We start from the raw sequence: 19,181 nt of genomic DNA, 5'->3' as shown, positions 1-19,181 counted from the left end.
TTTTTTAAGTAGATAAAATCAGCTTGTAAGAGAATCTATCATTTTTGGCCTAAGTTGGCCCAGTAAACCTAAGTTTACTGTTGACTTAGTAAACCAAAAATGCCAAAGTAGTAAATACAGGTAGTCTTCAGCTTATGACTGCAATTGAGCCCAAAATTTCTGCTGCTAAATGAGACAGTTATGTGAATTTTGTCTCATTTTACAACCTTTCTTGTCACAGTTGTTAAGTGAATCACTGCAATTGTTAAGTTAGTAACACGGTTATTAAGTGAATCTGGCTTCCCCTTTGATTTTGCTTGCCAGGTCACAAAAGGTGATCACATGACTCCAGGACACTGCAACTGTCATAAAGATGAACCAGTGCCACATATCTGCATTTTGATATGACCATGGGGATGCTGCAATAGTCATAAGTGTGAAAGCTGGTCCTAAGTCATTCTTTTCAGTCCTGTTGTAACTTGGAACAGTCACTGAATGAACGATTGTAAGTCAAGGATTACCTGTAATGCTTAGGGACAGTAGATTGATCAAGTTCTCTTTTTAGAGATTTGGGCCAGGACTCTCATCTTGGAAGGCGGAATCCAATATTTGACACACTCACTTGCAATTGGCATTTTTCCTATGGAATGGTGGCTGGCCTCTTATTAGTAGAAGCCCATTAAGATCTGCTGCAACAAACCCAAAATATTTGGGCATGTGACACAAAATCATTTTTTAATCTGTCCTTGGCACTAAATTGGTACACAATTGCATTACTAGATTTAATAAATCTTAATTTGCCTTCTGTCATGGATCTTCTCCCTAAAATCCAGACACAACTACCTAGCATGCTCATGTTGAAAATGTTGGTGCCATATACAACACAGAGACTTATTTGCTTAACCTTGGCTTTGTTTTAGTTCAACAATTCCACAGATACTGATGCTCATTAAAGTCTAAGCCAAGTTCCTATGAATGCCTGCACATTTTTTTTGTTTATTAATTTGTTTGGAGGTAGGGGAAAATAATATAGTGTTAATTCTTATTTAACAGTTCTTTTACTTTTTTTCTCTTTCAACAGTCTCAGAACATGCTCTTTCTTACCCTTCTTTAGAATATTTGTATTTCGTATTTGTTAAAAGTTGAAAATTTCACAGCAAGATCAGCTATTCTTGGAAGTTATTTATTTAAATATAAAAAGCATTGATATTAGCTGGCTAGTAATTGTGATCCTGACACATTTGAGAGTTACCGGCATGGGAAAAACTGCTGGAGAGAACTCTGGAATCTACATGAATTTTGCTACTATACATTTATTACAATACAATAAAACCTTCTGGTGGGAAGTACTGTTCAGAAGGAATGCAGCAGTACTTTGACAGGTTTGTGTATATTCAACGTTTAGTTCCATGAAAACTAGCTAGTGTGAGTCACAATCATTACTAATGAAATGTATCTGTGCTATTATACAATAGCATAGTTGCCATTTAATTCAAATGGGCGCAGAGTGCCACCTATTGATTACAGAGAAAATGTTCAACCATATCATTGTTTTGTTGCGCCTTATGCTTAGGATCAGCCTGAAATCTGAAAGTTAACAGGACTCAAAATGTTGCGTGATTAATTTGGTATCCAATAATATTAACATTTTTAGAAAATAAATAGAAAAAAATAGCTGGTATTTGAGGGGATAAAATGTAGAAGATTCATTCCTTTGGAAGAAATGTGGCGTTTTGTGCAGAGATCTTAGAAAGGTATCAGAATAGCACAAGGCACACTGTCTTAGTCAACAAAGACAAATCTTAATACTAATACTAGTATTAGTAATGAATACATTTGGTACAGAGTCATATGCCCATAAGTTACAATTGTGGTTCTCTGAGGCAAGGTAGTCACTAGTTATTAATGTACTTCAACCCAAAATATATTGTTTGGAGTCCAAACTAATTCTGTTGAAAGAGAATGCACATGAATATAATCAGAATTTACATCAAGCATGAGAAATTGAAATTTGTTTTAAAATAATGACTCTGTGCCCACTTCAACCTCAGTGATTATGCTCTAATCTGAGCTTAATTGATTTTTCCTGGAGTAAAAAGCTATACAATTGGGTCATGGTATTCTTGTGCAAATAATACACACATACTATATTTTAAAGAATGCAATCTTTATTATAAAATATGGATCAATCCTTTGGAATAGATAAAATATATCAGGAAGAAAATGCTTTAATAATCATTACTTTAACAGGATCGGTTATAAGCCAATAAGCCGACACCCTAATGAAGCAAAAACTTTATGTTCTTAGATTTTGTGAGGTATGAACTGATAGAATACATTATTCTAATGCAAGGATAATCTATTTCATTCCTCATGCTGAAATGAAATTTAAAAACCATTGCAGATGTCAGGGATTTCTTTTAAAAACTAATTAACAGAATTTTGAGTTTATAGAAAAGCCAGTCTTGAGAAAGCAAAATATCAAATGCACTCAAAAGAACTTCAAAATCTTAGTTGATCTTGACTTGTCTTGACATTTTGAAGGAGCAAAAAAAAGAGAGGCATTTCTGTATGTCTTGAACTTCTGTACATTTCTCAGTCGAGTTCAGATTCGAAAAAGGTTTTGTGGGGCTAATCTCCAGATGCATTTTCTTTTTCTTTAAAAAATCAAGCTTCGTGCTGTGTCAAAAATAGTCTGGGTCTTGGCTTCTGGGAAAATTAAACTTTGGTATCCAGGGTGACAGAGAAATGTTACTTTAAAGTCTGCAGAGCAGAGGCTTTCCAGATTACTTTGTAGAACTAGATCAGTTGTTACAATGGAAACTGAGATGGATTTTTTTTTGGGGGGGGGGGGGCAGTGGTTAGCAGGAGGTTTGTCCTATTTCAAAAATGCCCCATATTCTTCTAGTTACATCTTCAGTATCCACTACCTGTTCCTATGTGGAATTATATGTGACTCCTATATGGAATTTGATTGTTTGATAAATAAGGATGCCTATCTTCTGGTACAAAACAGCAATACTCATTATTTATTTATTTATTTATTTATTATTTATTTATTTATTTATTTATTTTTAATCCCATTTATATCCCGCCTTCCTCCGAAGACTCAGGGCGGCTTACAATTTAAGCACAAACCAATGTGCTTAAGCAATAGCCTTCATTCTATGTATATGCCTGCTTATTAGGGCTTTCATACACCCCCCAAGCGGCATTATTACAAAGTCAGCTTAATTGCCCCCAACAATCTGGGTCCTCATTTTACCTACCTCGGAAGGATGGAAGGCTGAGTCAACCTTGAGCCTGGTGGGATGCGAACCTGCACTAATTGCAGGCAGCTGGTGTTACTTAAGGAGGCATTAGCCCACTGCTCCACCAAGGCTGTTGTAGTTTAGAACTAGATGCTCTTTTTACTATATTGTTGAAGTCAGGGAATTTCTCATGAGTTCCTTAACTACAAAGAGCACTAAAAAATTCTCCCACTATTTAGCAACGTCCTACGTTTTTAAAACATTTGTTGTATAGTTTGTTAACATTTGTTAACATTTGTTGTATTCAGAATTGTACTCATCTAAATTCACTGACTTTTGTATGCTGACTCTTATATACATAAAGTTTGATATATTCTGGGCCTCAAATTACTGATTTTGATATGTGCTTTTGTGTGCTATTCTATGTATAAAATGTGTGTATATGTGCATGCGCATGTATGTACACATATATACTAAGCTCACACCAAATCTAATATCTGCATTTTATATTTATTATCAGAAAAGACCCCAAGTTATTAATGATGTTTGTTGTTGTATTTAGTTCTTTTCAACAATCAGCTGATTACATTGGACTTCATTTGTTCAATAACTGAAAACAATTCTCATTTTTTTTTCTGCAGATACTGGCTATGATTTGTAAATTGCTTCTTGATGAATTTGAAAAAATAACTATTTTTTTCAACAGTGCCATATTCATATTAGCCAGCTACAAATATTATATACTTCAGAATCTTGGACATTCTGCCAGTGAAGTTCGTGGGTAATCACCAAAACCAAGCATTTTATAAATATTAGGAATCCATTGTTTTTTCTTCCATCACTTGGTCTTTCATAGTGGCATCAGAAGATGCTTCTCCTCCTTCAGCTCCTTTAATTAAAAAGATGTGAACATGAGAAAAAGTATTAGCTTTACAAAGAAAGAGCCAAAACATCTGGAGTTTGAAAGAACTTTTCACAATATTTGCTCACTGTAATATTAGATGCCCAGAGTTTTACACCAAATTTAAAGAACATGTGCAGCTCATGAAAAAAAAAGTATGGCAGATATTATGTAACAGCTGTAAATTGGTGTGCTACCTGTTATTGTGGTAAAATTACAAACAAGGCAGCTTCTTGGCCTATGAAGTTGGAAATATCCTTAGAAAATTACTTAGTAATGTGATAACCTAAGGAAGAACATTTCTTAAAGTTATTCAACAGAGAAAGGTAGCCTTTGATTGTCTCAAAAGTGCTTTTTCAGGGCTTTCTTTTTTTTCTTTAAAGACGTTTCACTTCTCATCCAAGAAGCATCTTCAGCTCTGACTGGATGGTCATTCCATCTGCAAGGAATATAAATCCTTCCATTCCCCATCATCCAGTCAGAGCTGAAGAAGCTTCTTGGATGAGAAGCAAAATGTCTTCAAAGAAAAACAAGAAAGTCCAGTTGCCTCCTGAAAAAGCACCTTTGGGACAACCATGACCTGGATGACTGAGAATCTCCATAGACGTGTAGCTTTTGATTTTCGGAAGTATTACCTTCTGATATCGAGAGTCCGGCTAATTTGTGTGGCAGTTCGGATGTTCCAGCTCCCGCAGAAGAACCCAGAATGTCTGGTAAGGCATTTCGGCGTCCTGCCCGTCCTGATGCAGCAAAATCTGTGACTACAGGCTCAACATCAGTCATCTCTGATGTCTTTCCTCATAGCAACATCTCCTGAAAAACACCAAGAGTCTCAGCTTCAATATTTTGGTGGCCAAATGCAAACCAATCTTGAGAAGAAAGTAGCTACTCTTTTAAAAATCAAAATATACTTTTCCTTGGTAGAAGGACAGGTCTCAACACATCAGTGCTGAAACTTTATTATTTATTTATTTATTATTGGGACTTATATGCCGCCCTATCTCCCGAAGGACTCAGGGCGGCTAACAACAATAAAATACAATAATACAAAAGTTAAAAAGAAATTAAATTAATGGCCCCAGTAGAATAAATTAAAATTAAAATTAAGTTAAAAATTTAAAACATAATTAAAATCCCTGTCAGTCCAGGTCAGCCTGATGGAAAAGGAGTGTTTTGAGGCCGCGGCAAAAGGACCAGAGATCCAGGGCCATCCAAAGCTCAAGGGGGAGTTGGTTCCAAGAGTTTATTTATTTCCTGTCCCCCCCCCATCTCCGCTTTCTACTTACAGTATTTTTCACAGCATTCATGAATAGAACAAAGAGAAATATCCAGTGACTTCCTGTAACTCTACATATTTGAGTGAACTGTTTCTTTCTTTGTCATTTTTACATGGTTTTGCCAGTCAAGAAAAAGAATACTATTCAGAGGAACTTTTTTAAAACTTAAAAACAAGCCCTTCCTAGAATTTGAAGGTACTGCAGAAAGCTTTGTTTCAAAGCAATATCAAGAGACAAAACTATCACTAACAGCAGGTACAACAGGGTCACAGATTTTATAATATAGTTGACTAATCTATTATAAAATATTTTTACTATCAGATAGTCTTTTTTTGCTAACTAGGAAGCGCTTTTCCAGGTTTCATTAGACAGGAAGAGAGATAAGTTAGTCTATGTCAGCCAAAATTCATAAAACTGGGAGCACATCTGACTAACACATTTTTACTAAAAGACATAATCTTTCACAAGTTACAGTTCATTTCATCAGGTGCATGGAGTACAGTAGCTAAACTAACATAGGACTGAAATTGGGAAGAGGCCAGAGGTGGGGAGAAGGAGAGGTTAGTTCTACGGATAATTATATGCAAGGTAGATTACAATATCTTATTAACAATTGCAGTAAGTTAATATCTTATTGTGTTTGTTGAGATCTTTGGAGATTTTTCTTAATTGCAAATTTCAGCAATCAGTTGTATCAAATGCTTTCTTTTTCCCAAAATGATCACTTTGAGATATGCAAAACAGTATCCTGGGAGGTCGAACTTCTCTTGTATTATTTTATCCTTGCTTTGAACTCTGCTGTCTAACTTGTGTCCATTAATTCTTTTGCCTAAAGTTTGTTCCATTTATCCAATATAAAACCCAGAAGGCCACTGATGGGGCTTCCAGAAGCCTTCTGATCTTGTCAGGAAGACAGGAAGAAGGCAAGAGGGCTATTTTGTAGCTAAAGCATGAATGGATGGAATAGTAAAGGATGGAATTCCCTATCATTTGTAGAGTTTAGACAATGGGCGAGAGAGAATGCTTCCTCCAGGAATTTTAGAGATAAACTGAAATACATGTTTTATATATGAACACAATGCTGTAGTTTCTAGAAATTCATCTCTTAAAACAAGTCAAGTATTTCATCCTTACACAGAAACCAGTTCACTTTCCAAGGGGGATCCTATTTTCAACTTTCCAATGTCCAGGAGGAGAAGGAACTGATTGATGGGGTTGTGTGTCAAGAGAGAGAGAGACATGAAAGGGCATTTGAAATATCAGGAATATTTTCACTCCATTTATTCTAACTGTAATTGGTGCTTGTTTTAAATTAAGAATAGTGATTGTAACTGGAAAAAAAAACATCCTCTTTACTTTTTTTGTGGCTTAGGAGTTGATATGAAAACCCATCAAGATGGAACTAGTAGGCTTCTGGTTTGTGCGTGTGGCACTTTCGGACGCGCAGAGTGAGGTCCCTCCCTGCCGTCCAATCTTTCTTCATTGGAGGACCCTGAAAAGGGTCAAAAGTCGCCCTGGAGGGGCGACCAATGCAAAGAGGCCCTTCTGTGATTGTGGAAGGGTGGCAGGCCTCTGCTTGAATCTGGAGCAGCTCCTTTTGGCTCAAAGAAGAAGAGACCGGCCATCAACATGGCCGATCATTCAGCCGTTCCCTGCCAAAAGCCAAAAGCACCATCTAGCACAATGAAGCAATCTGGAGGACTTGGGTGAGACCTTCCCTTTCTTATCCCCCTAACTGCCTGCCTGTGGGACTTTTCTGAAAATTTTCTCCCCCCCCCCTTTTTTTGTTGAAAAAACAGCTTTTGTATACTTGGGGGAATAACATTTTAAGCCTTAAAGCGAAAAAGAAGAAAAAACATACCATCTGATTAAGCAAAGAAACTAAGCAATCTCATTCTTACCTGTTAAAAAGCTCATATTTTTGTGGGGTTCTACTACCTTATTTTCTGTTTAAGATGTGAACTAAGGAAAAAAGAATGGACTAATTATATAAAAGCTTTATATTAATTTGGGGGGAAAAAGAATTTTACAACTTATTCTATATGCTACTGATGACATCCTGTGGCTAAACTTGGAATTGCAAGTAAACCTTTTGCTTATTCTGACAGCTGACTGAATAACAGAGTTGTCCTTGATATTATCTTCAAAGACAAGTGTGGAAACACCTGGCACTGAGCATTGGAGGAGCACTGGAGGTGGAAAATTACTGACTTCTATTAAAATATCCTCCATGGAAGACTTAGCTGTAAACACTAACGAAATGTATGACTATATCCCACCACTTAACTACAAATTGATATTGGACACAATCTTGGCTATAACTGAGCATATTAAAGCCAAATTGCATGATAAACCTGACAACTCAAAGCCACCAGACCAAACTTTGACCTTAAATGATGAACTGACAACCCAAAAACAAATAGAAGAACTGGAAATTAACACTGAAATAGGAGACTTTAAAGAGCAACAAACACAGCCTACAGAGAACTTTGAAGTCCAAACTCCAACTTTAACTACAAAGCTTACAGTTCAAAAAACAACAACCCCCGAAGAAAGCAACATTAAGAGTGAAGATATCAAAGGCCTTTAAATACAGTTTGTTGAGGATTCAGCTAATCAAATGATAACAACATTAGCTACTATGTTCTACCTAACCGAGATGGAAATGGAACATGAATTACATCAAACATCAAAAACTGAGCTATTAAAGCAATATTTCAATGATTATAAAGGGGACACCAGCTTGGCAAAACTGTCATTTGGATGGTCTCCGTGGATTCAAATAAGAGGTGGAGGAAGAAAGGGAGACACATTTGAGAATTTAAAGACACTAAGATGGAAGCCTGATTGGCACAAAAGGTAGGTGAGAGTTAGATTTAAAGATTTAGACTTGTCTTTTTGGGGGGATTTGTAAGGACAGAACTTAAAAATCTTTTTTGATGGACTAAGGGGAATCTTTAAAAAATATAAGCTGATTTCATATTTAGGTTTTAGATTTTTAAAGGAAAACAAAATTAAGCTTTTAGAATAAAACTTTGAATTATACTATAGAATTTAGAATCTTATAAGATAGTATTTTAATAAGTGTTGAATGGTTAAGACAAACAATCTTTTCTAACAATTGGTGATTTGTTAAGATGAAAACTAGAATTTACTGTTAAATCATAAGAATGATTTGTAATGAACAATGTAAGTTTTGTAGACAAGAGAATTATTCTTTACTGAAATAGGGAATTGTAGGTTACCCAAAAAGTAAGCTTTCTTCTGTATATTAAAGGCCACTTTGGAGTATTTTATTGCAATTAGGTAAAACTTAAAAACAGGATTTTGATATGTATTAGTCTAATTACATTGAAAACTTTCTTAATTGATTAGGTCATATCTAGAAATGTACTAACCTGATCACTTTGACTATGCGAAAACTAAGGGAATCTGAGAGGGAATCTTTATTGATGCAACCTGAACTATTTACAAACAACTTATTTGTTACTTTTTACTACCCAACCACCATATTGCTTCACAAATACATGTATATGTAAATACTGAAAAACCAATAAAACTTGAATAAAAAAAGATTGAACTAGTAAATGTTGTATTACTGTAACTGGATTCAGGAATAAAGGCCAATTTTAACAATTAACTCTTTACAACTCATTGTAAAGATATTTGTGGTTGTTAACATGTTTATTAGTACAAAAAATCATCTACCCTGATTGCTGTCCCTTAAAGAACTTTTTTTCTAAATGTTCAAGCCAAAAATACTGCCAGCATGATTTTTACAAACTAATGAAAACAAGACAAGCCCATCTTATGATCTATAAAGAAAATCTTATAGGAAAGGGAAAAGGAACTGAAGCAAATTCAGGCACAAATTCTTAGCATTTTAACATTCTTTTAATGATCAATCCAAATGGAAATGAGCTGCTCACACTTCAAACAAGCACCTCTGACAAGGATACCACTATCATCAACTCTTACAAGTGCAGTCAAGATGGCAGTTCCTTGCCATCTGCTGCTGCTTCTTTGGTTATTTACAGAACTGTTGATTGCAGTAGCCTTTGTGTGTGATGCTTGTTTTACAGGGAAACATTAAACAATACCATCATGTTAGCTGCTGTCATGCTGAAATATTTTCTCTTGAATGAAGAACAGTCCTTGGTCAAGGCTGTGGCCATGACAGTCTTACATATAGCAGAGTGAAACCAAGATGCAGGATCAAACTGCAGTAATTTTCCAGCAGTTTAATGGAGTACTCTCATAAATTAGTGGAATCTTTGCTAACATTGAACAAACACAATTAGTCCCAAGAGATACATTCCCATCTCCTTAGTATTTGTACATCAGTAATCTGTTATGGTATTTGCATAAAAATGCACATAGTAATAGGAATACGGGGCAGAAATCATATGTAGCAGGTTCAAGCCAATGCTAGGGAACCCACCAATTTTCACAGGGTAGGAGCATCTGAACCTGAAACAAGACAACGTACAGCCATGGTACTATAATGAAGATAACATCAGGTTTTCTTCAAATCTCCTAGTCATTATAAGAGGACCTTTTTTAGCTGGTCAGTTGTTTTCTTTCTTTTTCTTTTTTTAAAAAAACACTAGTTTTTTAGATCTTGTGCTAGGATAATTGCATTATAATTTATTATCTATAGCAAACAACAATTAGAACATGATTTACAGGAATATTTAACCAGTCTACTAACCATTGCATGTTGAATCAAAACACAGTGCTTGGTAACGTCCCAATTCTTAACTAATGCATAACACAAAAACTAAATGCTTAGCAAACACATGTCTACTTAGGAACAAGTCCCACTGCATTCGATGAGTTAATCTTAGGCAAGTATAAATAGGATTCCCACCTAAATTAGCTGAGTCTCCTTTTTTCTAATTTTATCAAATTAAATGCTGTATTCTAACTTTCCTTTGCCATATTTTAGAAATACTGTAATCACTAAAATATTGGAAAATTTCCATTATTTTTATAGTCTGGAATAGGGGGGGACAGTCTGATGCTTTTCAGATCTTTTGAATCCCAACAGTGATCATGCTTCATCATTGGCCAAATTGCCCATTGTCATAATGATAATTTAAAATATGGCATCAGGTTTTCTACCCCCGTATAAGAAAACAACCTACATTATTCAAGACCATCACTTCACTAACTTGTGTAAGAACGTATAGGATCAGCACCAATCTGACAACCTAATATTGCAACTGTTATGAGGACTAGTGTCAAGATAATGAGTGTGTGTGTGTGTGTGTGTGTGTAGTGTATTATTTTCTGCCTGCAGGAAAAACCCAAGGTTTTGTTGTTTTGCAACAAAGTTAACCAATTAAAGATCCAAAGTCTTTGCAATTCTACCCAGAAACAAATAATGAAGTTAATTTATTTTCCCAAAGTCATTCATCTTTTGTCTGATCTTATCTCATTAATATAACAACTCACATGACTTTCCATATTTAACCCTTCTATTCTAGATTCTAGGGTGGAAAACAGAATCCTAAAAGCCTCTCTGCCCTATCTTGTACAAACAAATCGTGTTTTATGCTCATGATTTCTATTCTCTAAGAACTGACACATCCTCCCTAAATAATTCACTGCCCTCTTTCCCCTGCCACATCAATACCCTGGCCTGGTATTGAATTCAACACATCTCTACTGCAAGCTTTATTAGGTCTAGTTGAAAAGTTCAATGTTTTAATGTTTGGGGTTCACTGAGTTGCTTAATTGGTTGAATGAAGATCTTCAATGAAGCTGTTGACAAAATTGCACTTAATTCATCCCTTTTAAAAACAATTTCAAATGACTGATAAAACAAAATCAATATGAAAATTAAGTCTTCCATAAATCTGTATTGTTTGCTGTAAGACATACTGTATGTTTAGAAGAAATCAAATCATGTTTCTGATCAAGGTTTTCATTCTAATGTATAAATCAACTTATGTGTGGCTTGGCTGATTCCATATTTCCATAAAAAATAAAAATATATAAATTTAAGAGTTATATAATTATATAACACAATTATTGTTTGTTTACAATGGGAACCCAAACATTCCTTAGCTATTTATTCAGGTTTTCAACCCTCTGTTCAGGTATGGTAATTTACCATTAGCTATGCTGGTTGTCAACACTGCTAACATTGGATGTTCCTGCTTTGACAACTGATGAAAATGCAGCCATTTTCTCTATTCCTTTAACATGCTTTTTCTTACTTTAGAAATTAGGTGCAGCAAAGGGGAGGGGGTTGGAATGTAAGCTCAGCTAGCCATAATAATAATGCTGCTGTGGGAACCCAAGGACAAGCTGGTAACATTTTAGCGGGCTGAGGAGCTGAAGAGAAAGCCTGTGTGCTTCAAACTAATTGGGGAATGTGATTTATGACAGTTTATTGGGGGTGGGAGTTGTACTTTGTTACTTTGTATCTGGGGGAAGGGAATTTAGTTTTTGGGTTCTATGTGGAGGACATGAAGGCCTGGAGGAACATTGTCCATGGGGTCGCGATGGGTCGGACACGACTTCGCAACTAACAACAATAAATGTAGTGCCGATATTTTGTATCCTGAATAAATGTACTTTAAGGAAGAATTTTGCCTCAAAGTTCTTTTGATGGGTTTCATCTATCGGAACCATGACACTGGCATTAAAATACTATTTTCTTCCTTATTCTACAGTGTTGTATAACAACCTCAAAATATATACAGGGTTACCTTTCAGTACCCACATTATGTGGGTAGCCAATTCTAATGATTAGTAATGGATATGATGAAAATGGTACTTATTAGATGCCTTAGGCTAATGTAATCCTGACTGGTCTCATCAGCCTCCATTCTCCAAAGAGGTGGACAAAGCTGTGCATATAACATCCTGAAGGAAATACACTATATATTCACGGATGTGTTCATACAGTTGTCATCAGGATACAAGCTTAACTTGAGGACAAATTGTTATTTTTCAAATGTCTACTACCAGCTGGATCAGGAGCTGCTGCAGTGTTACTGATCCATTGGATCTGTACAAATATAGTAGTATGCGTACTCCTAAAGTATGGCAGAGTGTTGTTGTTTTTTATCAAGTAGTAGGAATAGTTCCCGCCAAACTGCCGACCTTCTGATCGACAAGCTCAGCGTCCTAACCCACTGAGCCACCACGTCCCTATATAGGAATAGTTCTCTGTCTACCCTCATCAATCCTTCTCTGCTGTGTTCTGAGAGAAAATTGTGTTGCACAAAATTCCAAGAACAGTAATGGAAGTGTGAACTACCTTGTGCTACAACTCAAACTCCCATCTCCTTGATTTATTTGCAAGGTCAAAAGTTCTTTGTTTTGTATAGTTTATCTTTATTTCCATCTCTCTCACTGTTAACATATTCCCTGGTAGGCAGAGATGTGTTAGGGCTAAATCAATGTTTCTCAACCTTGGTGACTTTAGGATGGGTGGACCTCAACTCCCAGAATTCCCCAGCCAGCTTTGTTGAAGTCCACCCATCTCAAAGTTGCCATGTTTGACAAACACTGGCCTAAATGATATAGAAAACAAAACAGAATGAAAAAGTGAAAGAAATTATTTTCTGTTGCCAACATATTTTTGTTTGAAAACTCTTAAGTTGCTATTGGATTTGAGTACTAAGATGTGCCCTTTCCAAAGATAATTTAAATCCTTCTCTGTCCAGCCTCTTTGCTAGCTTGACTGAACATTTTTCAAATCATGCTCTCACCATTCGTCTCTTTTAGTGTCACTCAGGATGTTTCTTTTTCATACATTCAAGTATAAATAGAAATATCAGCAAATTTGTAAGCAACGGAAACTTTACATTCTTCAAATGTTGATACCTCACAAATATGCTTTCCTCAGAAATGAATAGTTTTGCAAATAATCACACCTGCACAGTTACTCACTCAGCATTCCATTCCTCTTGTGAACCAGCACATTCAGAATGTCTAACCTGCTGTAGATTGATAGGTAATAAATCATTTCTACTCCCAATACCCAGTTGGTGACACTGCACTAGGCCTGATGCAATTAAACATTTGAGACCTTATACCAAGACACCTTGGACATAAATATTACCATCTGCTTCATATTAGTAGAACAATATATTATGACTACAAGGTCATCTTTACAAAAGTCTATGCAGCAAAATATTGCTGGAGACCCAATAATAGGGTTATTTTGTAGGGTTAGGGAGGGGGGAGGGTTGTGGTTGGTTGGAGATGGGGGGTAATCCGCCAACTGTTGTTCAGGCCAGGCCCAGGACAGATCGCGTTGAGGGGGAGCCGGGGTCGGTCATCTCCGGAGCTCTGGAGCGGGTCTTGGGATTGCCAATTCCCACGACGATAGGGAATGGCAGCAGGTGTAAGATCAGAGGGCCGTATCGACCTCCGGGAGGGCCTCTCCGCTATTTACAAGCGGTGAGGCGCTCCAACCCTCTGTCTTCGACCCGAGGTTCTGGGAGCAGGGATGTGCAGCCACCTGAGCTCCGGCTGGTGTACCTGAATGCCAGGCCCGTTGCTAACAAGGCTCCTCTCGTCCGGGATCTGGTCGAGGGTGAGCATGCGGACCTGGCCTGCATCACGGAAACCTGGTTGGGCCCAGAGGGTGGTATCCCCCTGGTTGATCTTTGCCCACCAGGCTTCCGGGTGCTACACCGGCCTCGGACTCAAGGTAGGGGTGGGGGAGTGGCTGTGGTTATGAGGGAGACCTTATGTCCGCAGGAAGCCACCGTTCCTCAGATAGTCGGGTGTGAATCTCTCTTATTGAGGTTTGGTCCTAGGGCGCAGTTGGGCTTGCTGCTGGTGTACCTTTCGCCTAGTCGCGCAGCAGCAGCCCTGCCTGAGCTTCTCGATATCCTCTCAGGGCTGGTGATTGAGTTTCCCAAACTTATGGTTTTGGGAGACTTCAATCTACCATCCCTGGGAGGAGCATCTGAGTTAGCTCGGGAGTTCATGGCTTCCATGACGGCCATGGACCTGACGCAGGTAATTCATGGACCGACTCATGAGGGAGGCCACACCCTTGACTTGGTTTTCTTATCTGGTCGGTGGTTAGATGATCTTGGTGGGGGCTCCCCAATTGTTATGCCCCTGTCATGGACCGATCATCATCTCCTGCGGCTGGTCTTCCGTTTTGCCACTCCCCACCGTGGGGTTGTTGAGCCAACTAGATGGTTCCGCCCCAGGCGCTTAATGGACCCTGAGAGGTTCCAGGCAGCACTGGGGTCCCCACCTGCCTCCTCAGCTCACAGCTCGGCAGATGCCTTAGTGGAAGCCTGGGAAAGGACAGCCACGGAGGCACTTGACCGAGTTGTACCCTTGCGGCCCCTGACCCGGCGCAGATCCCAATGGGCTCCATGGTTCTCCGCGGAGCTCCGGGAGATGAAGCGTCGGAGACGGGGCCTAGAGAGCGTTTGGAGGTCCAGCCGATCTGAATCCGACCGATTGCGACTAAGAACCCATATTAGGTCTTATCTCGCAGCGATGAGGGTGGCGAGGTCTAACTACTTCGCTACCCTCATCGCGTCCGCAGATAATCGCCCGGCTGCCCTGTTTAGGGTGACCCACTCCCTCCTTAATCAGGAAGTGAGTGAGGAACCCTTGCAGGGACGTGCTGAGGAATTTAGTCAACATCTGTCGGACAAAATCGCTCGGATTCGGACCGGTTTGGACTCTGACTGGGCAGTATCGGACGATCAGGACACGAGCGGTCTTGTCAATGTCACCTGGGAGGAGTTCGATCCTGTAACTCCGGAGGAAGTAGACAGGATCATGGGGAAGCTGAGCTCCACCACATGTTTATTGGACCCGTGCCCTTCCTGGCTGGTTTATGCAGCCCGGGAGGGGACACGAGGCTGGTTCCAGGCGGTTATATCTGCCTCTCTGAGTGAGGGTAGTTTTCCCGCCGCCTTGAAAGAGGCGGTGGTAAGACCTCTCCTCAAGAAGCCTGCCTTGGACCCGGCTGTTTTGAATAACTTTCGTCCGGTCTCCAACCTTCGCTTTCTTGCGAAGGTTGTTGAGAGTGTGGTGGCACATCAGCTCCCTCTGGTCCTGGATGAAGCGGATTATCTCGACCCGTACCAATCGGGCTTCAGGCCCGGGTACAGCACGGAGACGGCATTGGTCGCGCTGGTGAATGATCTCTGGAGGGCTTGGGACAGGGGATATTCCTCTGTCCTAGTCCTATTAGACCTCTCAGCGGATTTCGATACCATCGACCATGGTATCCTGCTGCGGCGTCTCAGGGGATCCGGAGTGGGAGGCACGGTTCTTCAGTGGTTCTCCTCCTATCTCCTGGGACGCTCGCAGTCGGTGTTGGCAGGGGGGCAGAGGTCGACCGCGAGGCCTCTCGTTTGTGGAGTCCCTCAGGGGTCGGTCCTCTCGCCTCTCCTGTTCAACATCTACATGAAACCGCTGGGTGAGATCATTCGTGGTTTTGGAGTTGGGTATCATCAGTATGCCGATGATACCCAACTTTTCATTTTGACCCCAAACCACCCCAGTGATGCCCTCGACGTGATGTCCCGGTGCCTGGAGGCGGTCCGGGTCTGGATGGGGAGGAACAGGCTTCGACTCAACCCTGACAAGACTGAGTGGCTGTGCGTACCGGCATCTCGGGATATTCAGGATATCCCACCCCTCATTATGGGGGGTGAGTCATTACCTCCTGTAGATAGGGCTCGCAACTTGGGAGTCCTCCTAGATTCACAACTCTCCTTAGAAGACCATATTGTAGCTGTGACTAAGGGGCCTTCGCCCAGGTTCGCCTGGTGCGCCAGTTGCGGCCCTATCTAGACCGGGATGCCTTACGTACGGTCACTCATGCGCTCGTGACCTCTCGTCTTGATTACTGCAACGCTCTCTACATGGGGCTACCCTTGAAGACCACTCGGAGGCTCCAACTGGTACAGAATGCAGCCGCGAGAGTTGTACTGGGAGTTTCCCGATACTCCCATGTCACACCTTTGCTCCGCGAGCTGCATTGGCTACCAGTTGTCTTCCGGGTGAGGTTCAAGGTGTTGGTAATGACCTACAAAGCCCTTCATGGCATGGGTCCGGAATACCTTGGGGAGCACCTGCAGCCGGCGTCAACTTCCCTCCGCCCAGTACGCTCCCACAGAGAGGGCCTCCTCAGGGTGCCACCGGTCAAAGAATGCCGACTGGTGGCCCCCAGGGGGAGGGCGTTCTCTGTGGGTGCACCGGATTTATGGAACCATCTTCCGGTTGAGCTCCGGATGGCGCCCGATCTCCGCTCCTTCCAGCGCGATCTTAAAACCCATTTTTTTAAACAAGCTGGCCTGGCCTGATAGGACGGGGTGGGATTTTTAATTAATGAATTTTAATCTTAAATTTGTATTAATTTTATGGGCATTGTTTAATTATGTTTTAGGGAGAAGGGCGGTATATAAATTAAATTAATAATAATAATAATAATAATAATAATAATAATAATAATAATAATAATAATAATAATAATAATAATAATAATAATAATAATAATAATAATATGGCAACCTCAACTCTATATCCATCGTAAGTCAGAACAATCATACCCACTATATGGGTGAATTTGTCCATTCCTCCATATCCCCCTTCTTTCCTTCCTTCCTTCCTTCCTTCCTTCCTTCCTTCCTTCCTTCCTTCCTTCCTTCCTTCCTTCCCTCCCTCCCTCCCTCCCTCCCTCCTTCCTTCCTTCCCTAAGAGCAGAGTGGGGGGAAGTGATTTGCAATGAGGGAGGGAGAAAAACAGGCAAGAAATACAGCTGTGGATTTGTCACCTTTCTTGAGGAATGAAGAAAGGCACCATCGCCTGGAGGTAGCCAGCAAATGGCCCTCTCCCACTTCACATACCTGGCTCTGTGGGCTCTGGGGGAGGGGGTGCTGTGAACGGTGTGAGAGTCCACATTACCTGCGCGACGCCGCCCAACCCCCAGCCCGCCCAGTTTCGGCAGACAGCAGGTGCTCCCCTCACACTGTGGAGAGCCAGCCTCTCTGCACTGTGAGGGAAGCATGCCGCTGCCTGCCAAAACTGGGTGGGCTGGGGGTTGGGCGGTGTCATGCAGGTAATGTGGACTCTCACACCGCTTGCAGTGTCCCTCCCCCAGAGCCAGATATGTGAAATGGGAGAGGGCTATTTGCTAGAGCCTTTCTTCATTCCTCATGAAGGTGACAAATCCCCAGTGCGTGACCAGGGGATGGGGCCGAGGTAGCGGGGGCTGATTCCTTGCTGTTTACAGGATGGCTCCGTGGGCCACAGGAGACCAACTTGCACGCTGGACGTGGCCCACGAGCCTTGTGTTTAACATGTCTGATCTAGAGGGAAATGGAATGTTCTGACACATTATAAACATCCTTAATATAAATCTGTCAGAACCACACTCGCCCCCGAAAGACAAGTCAATTGAGGTAGGGTTATAGCTGTTAAAACAATAGAGTTGGCTGTAAAATAAGATACTCCATTTACAAAAGTGGATCTGCATTTGCATGTAACTATCATTCTGTCCTATGAACTCAAACCATCTCACACAGAAACACACAAATATATAGACTTGCATGCAAAACTCCCTTTCTTTTTTAGCAGAAACTGTACAACAAAAAAGAGGATGAGAGAAATGAGGGATGGCCTAAGAAGAATATATAGCTGGACTGAACGAAAAATGGATCTGGGAAGGAAAAACTGACTGGAGAGGAGGTAAGAGAAAGGGATAGCTGAGAGAGAAGAGAAGAGAAGAAGAGAGAAGAGAGGGAAGCCAATGTTTAGGTAGTGCAGAAAGGGTTACATTCACTAGGTAACCACTCCTTATCAAGTCAAAGTAATCTTTGGGCTAATTTTCAAACACATCGATGCATTTAAGCAGTGAGGTATGCAAACTTTTGTACCATTCCTTTGCTTTCAACAACCTCTGTTCCTATTGATAAATGTAAGAAAATTGCCCAATTCCAGTAAATTCCTTGAATATACCATATACAAACATCAGCTTGAATTACATGGTGTTAAGACGGAGCCTTACACAACTGCAAAAAAATTATTCTGCTTCCTGTAGGTGTCATACATCTAGAGGAAGTCTTCCATATGTATAGAAGTGAATTGTGTCTGTAGTACGTATGTAAAACATACTACCACTTTTTTTTCTACATTTGATGCTAATACTGGGCATCAAGATGGTTAACTGCCCGAACATTGGAATTAAACCAGGAAGAACTTTCCAGATAATTTTGTTTTTCACCTGCTTCAGGTTTTGGTGAAGATAATGTCAGACAGTAGATCAGTGGCTCATAAACTGAGGGTTATTACACCCCAAAATGACTTTGTTTTCTCTAAGGTGCATGGCCCATATATCAAGAGGAAGCCCTCATTATGTGCAGGGCTTTTTTTGTCATAGAACACTTAGAACGGAGTTCCGGCACCTTTTTTTGGATAGAACCTTGTAGGGTAGGCAAGGCAGGTTGCATGACATGTGTGAGTTCCGGCACCTTTTTCTTTTACAAAAAAAGCACTGATTATGTGTATAAGTAAACAGTAATTTGGGGTAATGGAGCAATATGTCATTGCTTGTTTGTGAGTTGAGGATCCATTTGGGACTCCAGTGACTTAAGACATTTGTGTAAAACAGTTGTCTTTCTGTGTTTGTGTCTCTGTGTTTGTTTGTGTAAGGATATTATTCAAAACAAAAAAAGTAGTATTCTCCAAACTATTCTCCTGTCAAAGCTCGTCCTGCAGCAGGCAGGGCAAAGTACCGAAAACAGGAACGAGAGACCTCCACTGCGAACT

The 19,181-nt window shown here is 40.1% G+C and overlaps 1 protein-coding gene across 3 annotated transcripts in view; it reads right to left on the bottom strand.

Annotated features, from left to right (window-relative positions):
• PKIB (cAMP-dependent protein kinase inhibitor beta) overlaps positions 1-19,181 on the bottom strand; it is an 81,136-nt gene that overhangs the window by 37,269 nt on the left and 24,686 nt on the right. For 2 of the 3 annotated variants that reach the window (XM_081320311.1, XM_081320312.1), the window contains 2 exons: positions 4,767-4,944; positions 2,147-4,119 (listed from right to left, as the gene is read on the bottom strand). In XM_081320311.1, the coding sequence (XP_081176437.1) occupies positions 4,043-4,119; positions 4,767-4,914 (225 nt within the window). In that variant the 5' untranslated portion in view covers positions 4,915-4,944 and the 3' untranslated portion in view covers positions 2,147-4,042. Of the gene's footprint in view, positions 1-2,146; positions 4,120-4,766; positions 4,945-19,181 lie in introns of those variants that run through there. The other variant, XR_014025465.1, reaches the window with a different exon arrangement.

This window comes from Vipera berus, assembly GCF_964194415.1.
Source record: "Vipera berus genome assembly, chromosome: 1".
Lineage (NCBI taxonomy): Eukaryota > Metazoa > Chordata > Lepidosauria > Squamata > Viperidae > Vipera > Vipera berus.
The sequence above is the reverse complement of the archived record's forward strand: the minus strand, read 5'-3'. Positions and strand labels throughout refer to the sequence as shown.